General features: G+C 41.1%; 1 protein-coding gene and 1 long non-coding RNA gene across 2 annotated transcripts; both read right to left on the bottom strand.

Moving 5' to 3' along the window:
• Nucleotides 1-274: 274 nt before the first annotated feature.
• On the bottom strand, nt 275-3,013 carry LOC134489914 (uncharacterized). Its single transcript, XR_010067174.1, has 2 exons — nt 2,353-3,013; nt 275-542 (listed from the first exon to the last, which is right to left on the bottom strand). It is a non-coding gene; the product is annotated as an uncharacterized LOC134489914 (long non-coding RNA).
• Nucleotides 3,014-3,576: 563 nt separating this feature from the next.
• Nucleotides 3,577-9,730, bottom strand: LOC134506118 (membrane-spanning 4-domains subfamily A member 8-like). Its single transcript, XM_063316195.1, has 4 exons — nt 9,451-9,730; nt 6,049-6,171; nt 5,292-5,348; nt 3,577-3,705 (listed from the first exon to the last, which is right to left on the bottom strand). The coding sequence occupies exons 1-4, from the start codon at nt 9,577-9,579 to the stop codon at nt 3,577-3,579; spliced, it is 438 nt and encodes a 145-aa protein (XP_063172265.1). The 5' UTR covers nt 9,580-9,730.
• Nucleotides 9,731-15,474: the final 5,744 nt, after the last annotated feature.

The following is a 15,474-nucleotide window of genomic DNA, read 5'->3' as shown; positions in this document are numbered from 1 at the left end:
GACACATTTTAATATTTTTTTAAAAAGCAAGATTCAAAAATGCAGATGGATGTAGAAAGAGCTGAATGGATCTATGGGTAAACACATGTGAAATATCACAGGCTGGATATTGATTCATCTTGCTGTCCATAGGTTATACATCTTAGATTAACAGGTTAGCTAATGCAGGCCCACAGCTGGTAAAGGAACATTTCAACATTTTATTGACAAAGCTGTCTGCTATGATCAAAGATTGCTTCAGGGGAATGCAGGCATGTGGCAATAGCAAGCACCCTTACAGAGGAAGAATTTTATTTGAGGAAAGGATGGATATGTTTTAATGTCCTGACATCTGCTTAGTGCTATCTGTGATGTGGTGCAAAATGATATTGTCTGCTTCCCTGGATTTCTGGTGCATCACTTCGCACAGTTCTGGTTGTGGATTCTTCACTCTGACTTGGAGCAGAAATCACCATATTATAATCTGGAGGAGGAGGAAGATTCCTTTCCATAGAAACTGCCATACCATTGGTGATCTGAGACAGTACAAAACCCACAGACTCCTAAAAACAAGAAAGCAATTCTTTAAGATACATAATATCCTCACTGCCTTTATCAGGGTCATCGTGAGGATATTCAGTGACCCCACTCTTCTAGGGATCATCATGAAAATGAAGGGTCTGAATTCCTCAGAAGCAACGTTCTTTCAATGCAAGCCTTATTTCCCTTATAAGGAATAAGGTCTCCCATGTCTTTACAGGTGCTGGGCTTCCCCCCCCCCCCACTGCCTTGAGAGTAAATGAGTAGAGGGCTGGATATCCTATATATAATGTTACATTATGTGTAATTATAGAATTGTAATTAAAAGAGTGATTTAATGTATCATAACTTAAAATCTTTGAATAGGCTGACCATATTTCCTTGAGGCAAAAATGGGACATTGGGATGGCAAAATGGGATGGGGTTAAACTTATGTAATATTCTGTATTCATGAAAAAGATGATAAAAAAAGTTATCGACAGTAAGCTGGGAAGGTGCAGGAGGGGGAGGTGTGGCAATGGTTGGGTCTGGAGAGGCTGGTGCAGGGGTGGCGTTGGGCGGAGAGGTTGCAGGAGGGCTGAGGGTGGCGGCGGGCTGGGACGGGAGGACAGGAATGGAGGAGTCTAGTGAATGGTTGTCCCCAACAACCTGTTCCTCTCTGGCGCGCCCTTTTATTCTATTTTCTTCCCACCATTTTGGCCTGAGAGCCAATCGGCGGCTTTTCTGATGGGCGCGCTTTTCCGGCCATCTTCCACTGCACTGATTGGCGGCAGCGACTCTTCCTCTCGCTCACCAGGATGTTCCTGGTGTTCCTGCAGTTCCCGCTCTAGGTTTCCCGCTGGATTGAGAACTACTGCCAATGGGTAAGTCAGCCTCCTTTTCAATTTCAGTTTCAATTTTTTCCCGCTTTTCCCAATAACAGCTCCAACGTTTTTAAAAAACGGGACAAAACTGACATATTAAAATGACGGGATGGTCAGGAAATGTTAAAAAAACAGGACTGTCCCATTCCAAACAGGACATATTGTCAGCCTATCCTTGTACCAAAGCTTTACAGTTTGTACAAAGTTTTAATGAAACACAAACAGAACAAGAAACCCTCTTCTTCATATTCTGCTTCTCAGAGACACCTGCAGGGGAGGGGCTAAAAAAAGGACATGGCATCACAATACACACACCATGGTGTCTTACTTTTCTTTTTTTTAACCTCCCCCTGCAGGAGCCGCTGCTGCTGCTCCAACTAAAGAGGGAAGAAGCAGGAAGCAATCTGTGCGCATCCAACCACAGTGCTGGTATGAAGACTGCCCAAGGCCCTTTCTCCAGTTGCTTGAGACCAGCCAACAATGCAGCAGTTGCTTATTTGTCGTCTTTCCCATAATCGTTGGCTATATCAGACTGTGCAACGCTGATATCAGAATTCTTTCTTGTTAAAGCTGGTCAGTGATCATTCCTGGCTTGCTTCCACACTAACAGTTCGCTGGAACTGTTGTCCTTCATTCACTCTCATCTTTAATGTTTACTGGGTTATAAAGTTTAACGAGAAATGTTGTCCCAGTCACTATTTCTTAGCCTATTGTAATTAGAGGCCATCCTTTCATTGGTGTTACAGCATCTTCGAGCATCACCCAGACATCACTGAGGAGACAGAGCACCTCCCCTTCTTACTCTGTTAAGCCTGATGGTTGCACGGTGCTCAAAGCACCATAAATCGCTAGTAAAGAAGTAGCTATAGCTTTGTTGTTGTGAGTTGGAAAGGAAGGCGGGCAATACAAATAGAACCAATAAAAATGCTTCTCACTCAGATTAACACCGAGCACAGGATCAAATGCTTACTGGGTCAGGATTACAGCAGGTAGCCTGGCATCCGGAATGTGCTGAGGAAATGGTGATGGCCCACTCCAGCAAAGTGAACAAGAGGAGCAAAACAGAGATGCCCGTGCCTATAGACTTTAGAACAGAGAAGCAGGGAGAAAGAGACTTATTAGACTTCCCTCAGCAGGGCTAAATTAATTTGGTTGCAGCATTAAAGAGTGCCCCAGTAACCATCCTTAAAAATGACAAGGGGAAACAAATTAATTGGTAAGAACCCAACCAGGAATGCTTTCTCTGTGTCTTGCAACAAGGCAGATCAAACTCTGCACACATGTTTGACATTGCCTAGATTCTCACATTACACTAAAGCATGCTTTTTAAATCATGGTTTGTTGAGTAACAATTTTCTCATGAGTTGTATTTCTGTCTCCTCTTATATGCACACTGGGTATTCAGTTTCCTTTTGTATACGCATTTGTAAAAACTGCACTCTGATTCCCATTTAGTGCGAATTAAGCTAATTCATATTAACATGCCCATTAAATGAATCTCACCAATTTTTCACACTGACATTTCTATGTTTAATTTAAGCAGGAGAAGCCAATTTTTTCTTAAAGGTTCAGTTGTAACAATTTATATATGAAAGCAAAAACTTAAAATGGGTTATTGATTTAAAATGAGCTTAAATACCCCACAAATTCTTCCAATATTTCCATCATGCAGAATCTCCAGCCTTGCTTTTAATATAATTTTGTGGCAATTTTACATTTAACACAAAGGGAGTTTCAAGAGAAGGTACTAGGGATCACATTATTCCTAATTAATTTCATGTTAATATCAAAAGGTAGTAAAGTTGACATACATCGTTGAAAAGTAACTTAAATATACACCCATTTTTTTGCACTGATGATGTTACCTAGTCAGGTAATGAAATGTCTGCAATCAAGCAACCAAGCTCAGAGAACACCAAGGACTCCACAACCCATTTTTTTTTCCTGAGAGAATGTTTAGCCTTCATTTTTAACATCTCCACCCAGAACTTGCAGTCATCAAAAATGAAATGAAAAGGTTTGCTTTCTGTTTTCTCCACTGCATTTCCTACAGTCTTCAAGTCAAGCTCCTTTTCCAATTTGGATAGTAGTCACTGTTGAAACCAATGGAAACTGCTGCTGTGAAAACTAGGAAACAAAACTGAAGGTGTAAAAAAGTTCTCTTGCCCTTCTCTTTACCTTTCTCTGTTCATATTCAGCTGGATTTTATAGGGTCGAGGGGATAAGAAGTAACTGAATTTAAAGCTAGCTCTACACTATATAGAATGATGCCAAAGGATGCCATCACGGCACTTGTGATGTTCATTCCCACACTGCATTTCACCTGAAAGAGAAAAACAATTCAGGACCCCAAATCCTGGGGAACGAATTCACAACTCTCCCCACCATGAAACTGTCAAAGGAGAGGAATCACACCCATGGAATGTGGAGCAGAACATGCAGATGGTAAGAAGCTCAGGTTCAAGTCCCAACCTTTACTGAGGTTTTCTTTTGGGGAAAGGTAAATCCAAAGACAATTGAGAAACAGCTGACTGGGCTGTGGAAAGATGCACAAACTGTAGAGTGTTAAAACAAAAAAATAATTTGTCCAAGAAACTGATCAGAACACAGAGACAGGGGTCAAGCCCAGAAATACAAATCTTCTACTTTGAATTCTCAGCCTCGTGCCTGCCCCCACCCCGATATTCCCAGATTGAACTCTCAGTCTCTCTTACCCCCATATTCCCAGACTGGATTCATTAACTACATAAATTCAGTTCCCTCTCTTTTTAAAAGATAATTCCCTCTAGAACGGATTCTCTCCATGACTCATCCATGCCTCAAAACACGCCTGTCACCTCAACTTCCTTCTCCCATCATGTTGCCTTGCACACTCCCTACACCTTCCATATCTACTCTAGTTTGTTTCCCTGCTCTTACATTGTTGGATTAGCCCTAGCCTCCATTGCCCCACTTTCCTTCTCTCCCTCCCTGCCCCCCACTGGTTACCACCAACTTTCCTCCACCTTAACCCCAGCTCTGCTGCCTTCCTCCGTTGCTCTGCTGCCATTTAACTGAAGCCTCAGCTCTAATCAGACACATTGAACATGGAAGTATTTGCTTCATTTTTTTCCCTTTCTCTCCTTCAGGTAGCCAGGAGGGCTTCAAACCACACAATCTCCAGGAACCTACAATCTTTATTTCCTAACAATATTTCTCGGTACATAAAGCCTCAAAGCATTCCATAGAATAAAGGTGGCAGGCAGGACTTGGAAGAACTATTGGCCATCTCTCCCCAAAACTATCAGAATAAATAGATACGTAAAATAATAGGTTGATTAATAAATCAGCAGGGTATTGTCATGACCTCGTTGCAAGGCACAAAGAGCCTCACAACGTAGATCATGATCATCAAGGAATAGAGGAAGGAGATAATTAAACCAGGGATTAACACAAGCACGCAAAAGCACCCACGCCCATGGACCCATAGACAGCTGAAAAGAAGGACGTCGGAAGAACGGAGATAAGCCGCACCTGGTGCCCTGGAGGACACAACCGAATCCGGGGGACAAAGGAAGACACCGGGAAAACGCCCAGGCAGCCATCAAGGGTCCCATCAAGAGGGATCGGGACAATGCAGGGTGGGGAAGCCCGGGGCACTACAAGAGGGTATGAAAGGGGCACCTCCACACCACCACCCCCGTTCCTGTTTTTCGTTCTGTCAGCTATCATTCCAATAAACCAGAAATCCTTAATACCCATTAAGTGAGTCTGTGTCTTATTGCGAAGCGAGACTGACCCTGACAGGTATTTTGCAGGTCCAGAGGAAGATGCCTGCAGCCATTACACAGTAAATGGTGTGGAGGGATAAGAAAGAAAAAGGTGGTTAGACTGACCATTGTAGAAAGGAGTGTTTTATATGTTTCTTACCAAGGAAGAAGTTAGGTGGTTCTCAGCTGACACAGAGAGGGATCCAGAAATAATAAACTATGCAGAAGAGGAAAAAGGGTTTCAAAAAATTGCAGTTTACATACAATTTATAAAAAATATTTTTTCTATTCAGTGAAATCAGGATGTGGTAGAAGTGAAAGTACATAATACTAGCATGTTTTCTTTCTTTACTGTTAATTAGTGCCATTGTTAAAAGATGATAAGTATTCTTTATTGATAAAGGAAGATAAGTATTCTTTATATCCTCCTCGTCCTCTCTCTTTCAATAGGAAATCAGTTCTCCAAGGCCCCAAAACTTCATAGGTTGCTATGTCTACCTATCACACTAAGACATAAATCATGGTTTACAAATTATAATGACTGGTGTCAAGTAAGACACTAAGCAGAAACCAAACAGGTCATGTGATCATTTGATGTTTGAATCCAGCCATTGTTCCTCTTCACAGTCTTACCCTAACTTCTGAATGTGGTAGAAATTAGCAAATCTCTTTCTCATCCTTCTCCTCTCCTCTCCTCTCCTCTCCTCTCCTCTCCTCTCCAAACAATCTGCTGAAAATAATTTCCCCTCCCATTTTTAGAAAGATTACTAACTTGGGTCCATGGAAATACTGGTTTTCTGCATGCAAAAACTCAACATTAAAATAGGTATTTGCACGTAGACGTTATATTCAAAACCACCTGCACTGAAGACCTAGTGATTCTCTATCAGTAACAGCATCAACAGTGTACTACTTACAAATAATCCACCCCAGTAAGGATAGGCTCCAAAAGTACTAACAGGTATATATGGCGGACTATAAACCATAGATGAAATAGTGCCAAAGCCAAAGTGTGTTAATGCAATCAGGATCTGTATTGTCTGTGGGGAGAAAATGTAACATATTTATTCTAAGTAATTAGAAACTACTTTACCTACTCTTAATTCTTAGAATTAACTTCTTACATTACAGAGCACACTCTTTTGCATATGGGAACCAAAGACCAGCAAATAATTACTCAAGATCTCCAGTCTGGCTTCGTCCCACCTATAAATTATAGATCTTTTAATTGATGACAACATTTGCCTGTCGAACTGGCCATTACAATGAGTGCTTTCTCCACAATGCCTTGGCATTCTCAGTGATTTGTTATTTTAATTATAAACCATGTAATTAGAGTTGTTTTACTCTAAAATTACTGAGCGTATTCTGTCAGCTACTGGACTTGCTCACTATCAGCATCTGAAAACTTGTGTAGGGATGTGTAGATCAGTGTAAACCTGCCTGTTTCACTTTTTTAGTATGACACTATTCCAGTCCACTGAGGTAAGATTGTCAAGATATAAAATAAAATCTCTTGCAGAATGCTGGAAAGCGTTTGGCCTGAGAGATCAGAAAAATCACACACCAGGCATTTCTATAAAAATAAATTTATTTACAGAAAGCACAAAAAACATATTTACAGGCTTGTGCATTCACAGATGCGCTCAGAGAGCACTGAGCTGCTTACTCGGCTGCAGAAGGGAAACTAACCGAGTAACAAGCAAGCTGCCCTCCCCCAGGCAATGCAGCTATTAACACCCAAACTGAGGACAATTAAATTCGACCTTTTCACTCTGTCGATACTTAAGGAAGTACTCAATAACATTAATTTCTGTATCAGAAAACAATATACCAACACTCCCCTTTTTATGCTACAGAATGAGATGCAGACCAATTTTCTTTGTCAACTCTGTATGTCTTGGTAGAGCAAGAGGTTTGGTTAAAATATCAGCAATCATGTCTTTTGATTCACAATATTTTAACATTATTTCCCCTTTGGCTATCATATCTTTGATATATTGATATCTAATATCTATGTTTTGTCCTATTCTTGCAGGCTTCAGATTTTGCCATTGCAATGCAAGCTTGATTATCCTCATAAACAGTTATAGGCTGGTTCACTTCCATACCTATGTCTTTTAACAACTGTTTAAACCATACAACCTCGTTACAGGTTTGTGCTAGAGAATAAAACTCTGCTTCTGCAGTGGAAAGAGCAACAAGTGTTTGCTTTCTAGAATGCCAGCCCAAGCTTGACCCAGCAAATTGAATTAAAATCCCAGAAGTGGATTTCCTGTCACTGACATCTGCTCCCCAGTCAGAATCAGCAAAAGCCTGCAATTTCTTGGTTCCATTTAGGCATTTAGCTTCAGGCAATAATTCTTTGTTCCTTGCAAATACCTGATTAACCTCTTCAATGCTGCTTTTCCAGTAGCTGTAGGCTTCTCTACCTGTCTACTTAAAATGGCCACAGAATTTAAGATATCTGGGCGAGAGTGATTTGCAAAGTACAGTAAACTTCCAATTGCAGATCTATATTTCTCTGCCTCAGTTACTTGAGTTTCTCCTATATCTTTCTGAAAATCTGCTATCATAGGAGTAGAGACTGGTTTACAGTCTTGCATGTTAAAATCCTCTAGGAGCTTTTGAATTTTACTACATTGGCTGAACAGAAAGCTACCTTTCTTCTCCCTGTGTATTTCCAAGCCTAGGTAATTAGTTACTGTTCCAAGGCTTTTTAATGTGAAATGGCTTTTCATGCAGGCTTCAAAATCAAGCCTTTGTTTTTCTGGTGATGTGAACAGCAGCAAATCATCAACATAAATGCATAGATACATACAGCCTTGTTTGTCTTTCTTCATATATACACATGGATCTGCTTTTCCTTTTTCAAAACCAAAATTCTGCAGTTTTTCATCTAATTTTTGGTTCCAGGATCTAGCAGCCTGTTTTAACCCATAGACTGATTTTTGCAGTTCACAGACCAGATTCTCCCCTTTTTCATAGCCAGGGGGATGCTGCATGTATAATTTGTGGTCTAAATCACCATAGAGAAATGCAGTTTGAATATCATAGTGGTGAACTGACATTCTTTTGAGTGCAGCAATTTTTAACAGTAATCTAACTGATTCACCTTTAGTAACTGGTGTAAAAGTCTTGTCAAAGTCTAAATCTTTCCTTTGAGTGAACCCTTTTATTATTATTATTATTTTATAAATTTATTCACCGCCCATCTCTCCCCAATGGGGGGGACTCTGGGTGGCTTACAGTAAAACAAAATTAAAATATAAAACCATTACAGTTAAAAATACAATAAAAATATAAATATAGTAAAATCTACACAGCGAAGAGATCTTAATCAGATCTTCAGTGTGGTAGGTCCCTCCGGATCACTTCATGGTGTAATTATTTGCCCTCCCATTCCAAACCTGCCTACAAAACCAGGTCTTTAATCTTTTGCGGAAGTCTAGGAGTTTGGGTCGAGAATGAATGGGTACTATATGAATGTGAATTGAAGACAGAAATGAATGACCAGTATGGAAAAAGCATAGCGAGGTGGTTTGGTAATACAGAAAGAATGAATGATGATCAAATTGCAAAACAGATTTATAGAGGAAGATGAATGGGTAGATAGCAAGGGACAGGACAAGAACATTATAATTCGGTGGGGTTGATAGAATCCTCAGACTGAGAAAGGAAATAAATTAAAGAGGAAAAGGCAGTATAGGAAGCCCCATATGGATGTGATAGAAGCAAGGATGGTTTGCAAAGATAGAAAGATATGGAGAGATAAAGTAAATGATGTTAATGTAAATTTAATTTAATGAGATTTCCTTTTCTTTTATTTCCTGATGCCAATTTCTTTTACTTACTCTTTTCTGAGTTTTGCACAATCTTGCTTAGCTTGAAAGAGAATAGGTGATGGGTATGTATGTAGGTAGACCTTAAATCTACCTCTTTGTCCCTATTTACCGATGCATAAAGATCAGTGGTGTTTAGTACTATGTACCTGATCATAGGATTCCAGCCTCAATCATTGGGAGAATATACATTTTGGAGTGAGAAATACTCTCAAATTCTCTTGTAGCTAGAGATGCTCAGTCTGAGGCTTTGTGGTCACATTAGGAATTTCTCCTAAAATGTTTAATTCCTGCCTGACTCTGACTTGTACCTATTCCCCCTCTGATCACAGAATATTCTGGGTGACCTCTGCAGCACTGTTTTTGAAACTGATACCTCTTGGTCAGTGTGACATTAAATCCTTCTCCACTGCTCCTGCAGAGAAACCTCTGTTTTCATCATGGAGCTCAGCATGAGCAGATATGAAATATGCTTACGCCCAGAATCTTGAGGTTTGCTTTGAGGATTTTATTCAGTGGCCCCTGCCAAGGATTCAGCTGAGGTTGAAGGCTGGAATTTCCATAAATGTACTGTATTGTCCCTTGGGGTGGGTAGATATTAGCCATTCTTGCTGGCTGTATTGCCACAGCTAATTGATCTGCAAAGAGAGGAAAATTTCAGCAAAGATTACAAATCCCCACAACTACACACACTTCTGAAACTCAGCTCCCTGCCAGTATGGATGCCACCTTAAGTGCATATTCAGTAGGACAACATGGTTAAGAATCCCTGGCTGCTCTGTACCTAAAGGCTGCAAACAAGGAAACTGCTGGAAGAGAGAAGACAACGGAGGGCATGTTGCTTTTTGTCTCAGAAGGAAATAAACTCATGTAAATGAAGCTGAGTTTTCTCAGTAGCCTGTTCTAGTTTCTAAAGATGGGGGTTAGCTCCCACGGACAGATGAAAAAAGATTAAAAAATCAATCCTGTGTTCTTAATCCTTGCATACAAGCAATGAAGTATAGGAAGTATAGTTTGTCTAAGCAGATACATCTTAACCTGAAGAAGGTTGCTTTAGAACTTACAACACAAATCTCCAATTGTAAGGTAGGGGCAGAGCAATAAATAATTTCCTGTATGTCATTAATTGAGAGTTTCCCATTCTCTGTCCAATGAAGTGGCAGTTTGGAATTGAGACCCCAGGGTTCCATGAAATCCTTGAACCCTGTTTTGTGGTTTCCAGAGCATTGTCTACTCCCATGTCCAGAAAATCAACAGCAGCAGTTTCTCTTGCATGAAGACTGTAGTGCAGCCCTGGAAAGGTATACATAGTACAGTGCAGAAAGTTTTGGAATTTAAATTTGAAATTAAACCACAATTTTTCTTACTAGATATAATCCCAGAAACAATCAACAAGAAACATCATAATTTATTAAGATAAATGCTTACAGGAACATTTTATTTAAATTTTGCCCAACACTGAAAGATACAATTCTGACAGTATCTGATTGGAAACTTAAACTTGCAGAATATGCAGCAATGGCAAAAGTAACAATATATATTTACAACAGAAGTTTAACCAACTTTAAGCAAGAATGGTTTGCAAATACAAAAACAGTTTGCTGCTAAGGGGGCCTAAATGCTAATAAATATCATAAATTAGCAGAAGCACAAAAAGGGGGAAGTTAGAAACCGAATAGCCTTTTTTTCTTCTCTTTTTTTTCATTCTTCCTTTTTTCCTTTTTCCTTTTAGTCATTGTTGTTAAATTTGCTTTGTCTATCTTTTTTTACCCAACATGCATAAATAGTACTAAGTAACCATACAATACAGATCCTAATATTAAGTAATCATCTTAGGAAAGAAACCCTTATATATTTGCAGTGGTGTTATATTCAGTTCTGGATGCAAAGCTAAATAATCTCATGCCTATTAACACTGATATTTAAAATAATAGTTAATACCTGTAAAATACCTTCTTTTTTCCTATCTTTAATGGTCTAAGTTATTTAAACAGAGTGCTAAGAATCTTTAGTCAATACTGTATAAATATTGTTCAGTAAATATTGGGGTCTAGTTATGGCTCCTTGAGGAGGGGGTGAACCAAAGCCTTCTTAAGAGGTGAAGGAACAATCCACTCACTCAAAGAAGAATTAACCATTGCTGGAACCCATGCACACAACCCCCCTCCCCCAGCTGCTTTCACAAGCCAGGAGGGGCATGGATCTAAAGAGCAGGTGGGTGAGCTCACAGTTCTAAGAACCCTGTCCACTTCCTCAGGTCCTACAGGTTTCATTCCCAGATAACTGGGCAAGACTCTATCCTAGGCATCTCCTTCTACCCTAGGCATCTCCTTCAGACCTGCAACAAGGCCAGCATCTAACTGTGAGTGAATCTGAGCGATTTTGTCCAACAGATGCTGAGCAAATTCCTCTGCACATCCCTGCAAAAGGTTCCCAGGCCCCCTTTACCCAAGAGGGCTTGTGTCATCCAAAACAGGGCTGTGGGGTGGCAATCTGCAGACACAATAAGGGTGGAGAAGTACTGATGCTTTGCTGCCTTTACCACCACAAGGTAGGCCTTAATAGTGGCTCTGACCCACGTTCGGTCAAATTCGTCCTTAGTTGAGCACCAATGGTGCTCTACACATCTCTCATTTCATCTCCCTCAGCTGTCCGTAAACCATAGGTAGTGATGGGATCCTCGAGAAGGAGAGGTCGCATAGGCACAATCCAATCCAAGGCCTCAGCCACCCCCTTATTCCAAGCGTCAACGAAGGCTTTGGATGGGCCATGCAACAGACCAGCAGGAACAACACCCAGCTCCCTCTGGAACCCATCGGGGTCCATCAGTTGCCAGGGGCAGACCAATCTAATGGGTCCAGCCTCCCTGCAGTGGATTACAGAGCCAGGGAATCCCATGGTAATCAGGGTGTGATCTGACCATGACAAGGGGAACACCTAAAGCTCCCCCAGTTGCAAATCACATAGCCACTGCTCCAACAGGAACTTCCAGGGAAAGCAGATTGAAGTCCCCCAAGACTATAAGTCCGGGGAACCCTACCACCAACCTGGAAATGGAGTCAAGGAGCTCAGGCAGGGAGGTTGCTATGCAGCAGGGAGGCTGGCACAACAGCAATAATCCCAACTGATCCCTAGATCCCAACAGGGTCTCACATCCGATGACCTGTGGGCCAGTGCCCCTGAAAGCCATAAGTGATTCTAGGATGACAATCACCACCCCACCACCCCTGCCCCAGGTTCTCAGCTGGTGCCACACCTGAAACCCAGTGGAGCATATCTCTGAAAGGCCACCCACCCCTTCCAGTCCTAGCCAGGTCTTGGTAATACATTCCAGGTCAGGCCTTTCATTCTTGATCAAATCACAGGTGAAGGAGGCCTTGTTACATACCAACCTGGCATCTAAGAGCAGCAGCTGGAAGCTGGGACCTCTGAAGGTCAGCTGTCTGGGTGCAGGGGCTGAGACCTATACAAGGAGCTGGAAACTGAGACCTGTATAAAATATCAGTCCCGGCATGCTCCTTGTCTCCCATCATATCTCCCCATGCCCATCGCTATCCTAATACTGTGGGCCACCCCCTCCCCCCTGAAGGCTGCATCATCATCTCCTCCAGGCCCCCCAGTTCCCAAGTGCCAGGACCTTCCATAGCAGTTAATTACATCCATCCCAGGGAAAGGAAGCCAGGCACCCCAAGGCACTTCAGCTCCATTGGCTCTCAGAGCCATCAGGGTACCCAGCACCCCCACCTCCCCCACTCACCCCACAAACACACACACAAACACACACATACACACTCACACTAGCATCCACAGGGAGCCCCTCCCAGCTGCTCTCACCCACTGGTTAGGGTTCCCTTCACATACACCCAACCCAACCAACCCCTCCTCAGGCTCTCACCCCAAAGGGAGAACCATAGAAACAAACAAAACAAAGGCATCTAACTGGCAGCCAGAATTGGGAAGCAAGATAACAAAGGGATAGGCTCTGTGGGGGAAGGGTCGACAGCAGACTGCCACTCTAATATAACATAGAGATAATATATAATATAATATAATATAATATAATATAATATAATATAATATAATATAATATAATATAATATATAATAGTATATTAATATCAATATAATTAAAACATGTCAAAAGAAGAAGAAAACTGTAGTGCAGGAATGGACAATCTGTTCTAGGGATAAATACAGTCCCTGAACCCCATTTTGTGGTCAATGGAGCTGCCTCCAATCACAATTGTTGAAAATCAGTATTACAATATCCCATCATTTTGAAAAAAATAAGTGCATGCATATACTGTATGCTCTCAAAAAGGCTACATAGAATTTAGATAACTCATAAAAACCTCCACCTCCACTCCCCCATTGCTAAACTAAGAAAATATGGAAGATATTGCTTCCATCACTTTGTATCACTGCTTCACATCCTACAGCCCTCGGTCCTTACCAAAGATTAAATACGCCCCATCCTTGTGGTAGTGGAAGTCCTAAGAGAGTGTTGGATAGGGTCTTGGAGATCTGGGTTCAAATCCTTACTTGTGCGGCTGAAGGTGTGCCTTTGAGACATTCATGATCTCCTAGCTTGATTTATTTCTTGGGGTTATTAGAAGGATAATATGGGATAGTGGTTCAGAATTAGTGTACTGTTTAAATTTCTGGCATGGTGGGATAAAAGTGCAATGAACAGACAAAGCTAGTAGCACCATCACAGTGATGAGACTCAGTCCAAAAGTTCAGATAACCTCCCTTGGCAACCTTATGTAGGTATTCCAAACATAGAAATTGAGCCCTGGGAACTAAACCAAATCAAACCAAACTGAGATGACCCATTCCAACTGGGTACCCATGTGTGGCACTCCAGCTCCCCAGAATCCCTAGCCAGAATGACTCTCCTGGGATTGTGGAGAGGCCAGCTCTCTGCTCATCCATAGAAGCACCATTGTCTATTCTAGCCTCTGGGAACTGAGCTTTGGATCACATTAAAATACAGGGAAAGTCTACCTTGACTTGAGGTACTCTCCTTTTGCCTACCTGGTCATGCAGTTTTCTTGGTAGCAATGCAGAAGTGGTTTACCATTGCCTCCCTCCAGGATCGATCCCGATTGAGTTCCGGAAGGTCCTGGTGATCTCCCATTCGAGCACTGGCCAGTTTTGACCCTACTTAGCTCCAGGAGCAAATTGAACTGGATTACAAATTAATTTTCTCCAAAAGTACTTACATTATGTTCCTAGATGTGCTTGTTTTCAGCCTCCCAGAATATACTTTATCTCACCAGGTAATAATGAGTAGTGAAAGCAATAGAACTGGAGGGATTATAAAAGCAGAGTTTGACCCTTGTCCCTTCAATTTGCCTTTTCTTTTAACAACAGTCTCTTAACACTGTAAGCTTTATTGTGTTTCTTCTTGATTCTTTTTGGAGTTTCTGTCATGTGACCAGTCCAGCCTTGATCGTTCACTGGTAGACTTCAAAGGAGGAACCTGTTTCCTAGGAAATATATCAATCAGCTTCCTCAAAAGACCCTTCTCCCCAATGGAGGAGAGCATTATTAAGACAGGAGTCAGGACAGCCTATTAAAATGCTATACTGAAACAACAAGAGCTGAAATAGGCCAAAATCCTTGATGAGGAGAGGCTCTGGGTGTGTTGGCGGAAGAAGCCTGTGTCACCACCAGTGCTGGTTCATGTATACGTGAATTTGCTTATATACAAGTGTGTCCAATGAACTCCAAAATTAGGAGGAGCACTCACAGAGCAGATATGTGCTCTATTTAGCTAAAATGGGGGAAATAGCTCACTGCCAAAAATTATGAAAACATAATAGAGCTTTATTTAACCACACATAGTGAAAAATAGTGCTTGATAAAGCAATCTTACAGCATTCACCAGCAGTAGCAATAACAGAGATAGGGAAATTAGAGTTCAATACATATGGAGTGGAGATGGTGCTTGGAAAATCATAAGACAAGGAAACTGAGGGGAAGAAACAAGAAAAGGGTAGGGGTATGTCTGCTTGAGACCCAGGAAAAGTTCAGCACAATGTCTCAGTCTCCCACCTTGTCCATCAAACAAATACTGTGTAAACTTGAGCTTAGAGTCAATCATGAAAAAAAAGGAAGTGTCCCATCTTTTACATTCCATAGACATGGCTCCCTAGGATTTCAAGGTGAGTTCAGGATCAGACAGCCTAAGACTATGATCATATATAGGCAGACTGAAAAGAGCCATAAATGACCAAGGCAGAACTATTATTTTCACAAAGTTAGTTTATTTGTTGTAAAGACCGTCTTATTCAAAACAAAGCAAAACAAGCAAATAAAGGAGAAAGATAAATATAAAATTAATACAAATGAACAACTAAAGCTTCCATCCACTGCTTTCTTCTATCATTCCTATAACAGCCATTGTCTTTTATTGGTTAAGCATAACCTTGCTATGTTATTTGTAACTGATTTTTTTCTCATCTAAAAAGAGTTGATTCACAATATTTATGGCATT

Source organism: Candoia aspera, chromosome 1, assembly GCF_035149785.1.
Source record: "Candoia aspera isolate rCanAsp1 chromosome 1, rCanAsp1.hap2, whole genome shotgun sequence".
Classification (NCBI taxonomy): domain Eukaryota; kingdom Metazoa; phylum Chordata; class Lepidosauria; order Squamata; family Boidae; genus Candoia; species Candoia aspera.
The sequence above is the reverse complement of the archived record's forward strand: the minus strand, read 5'-3'. Positions and strand labels throughout refer to the sequence as shown.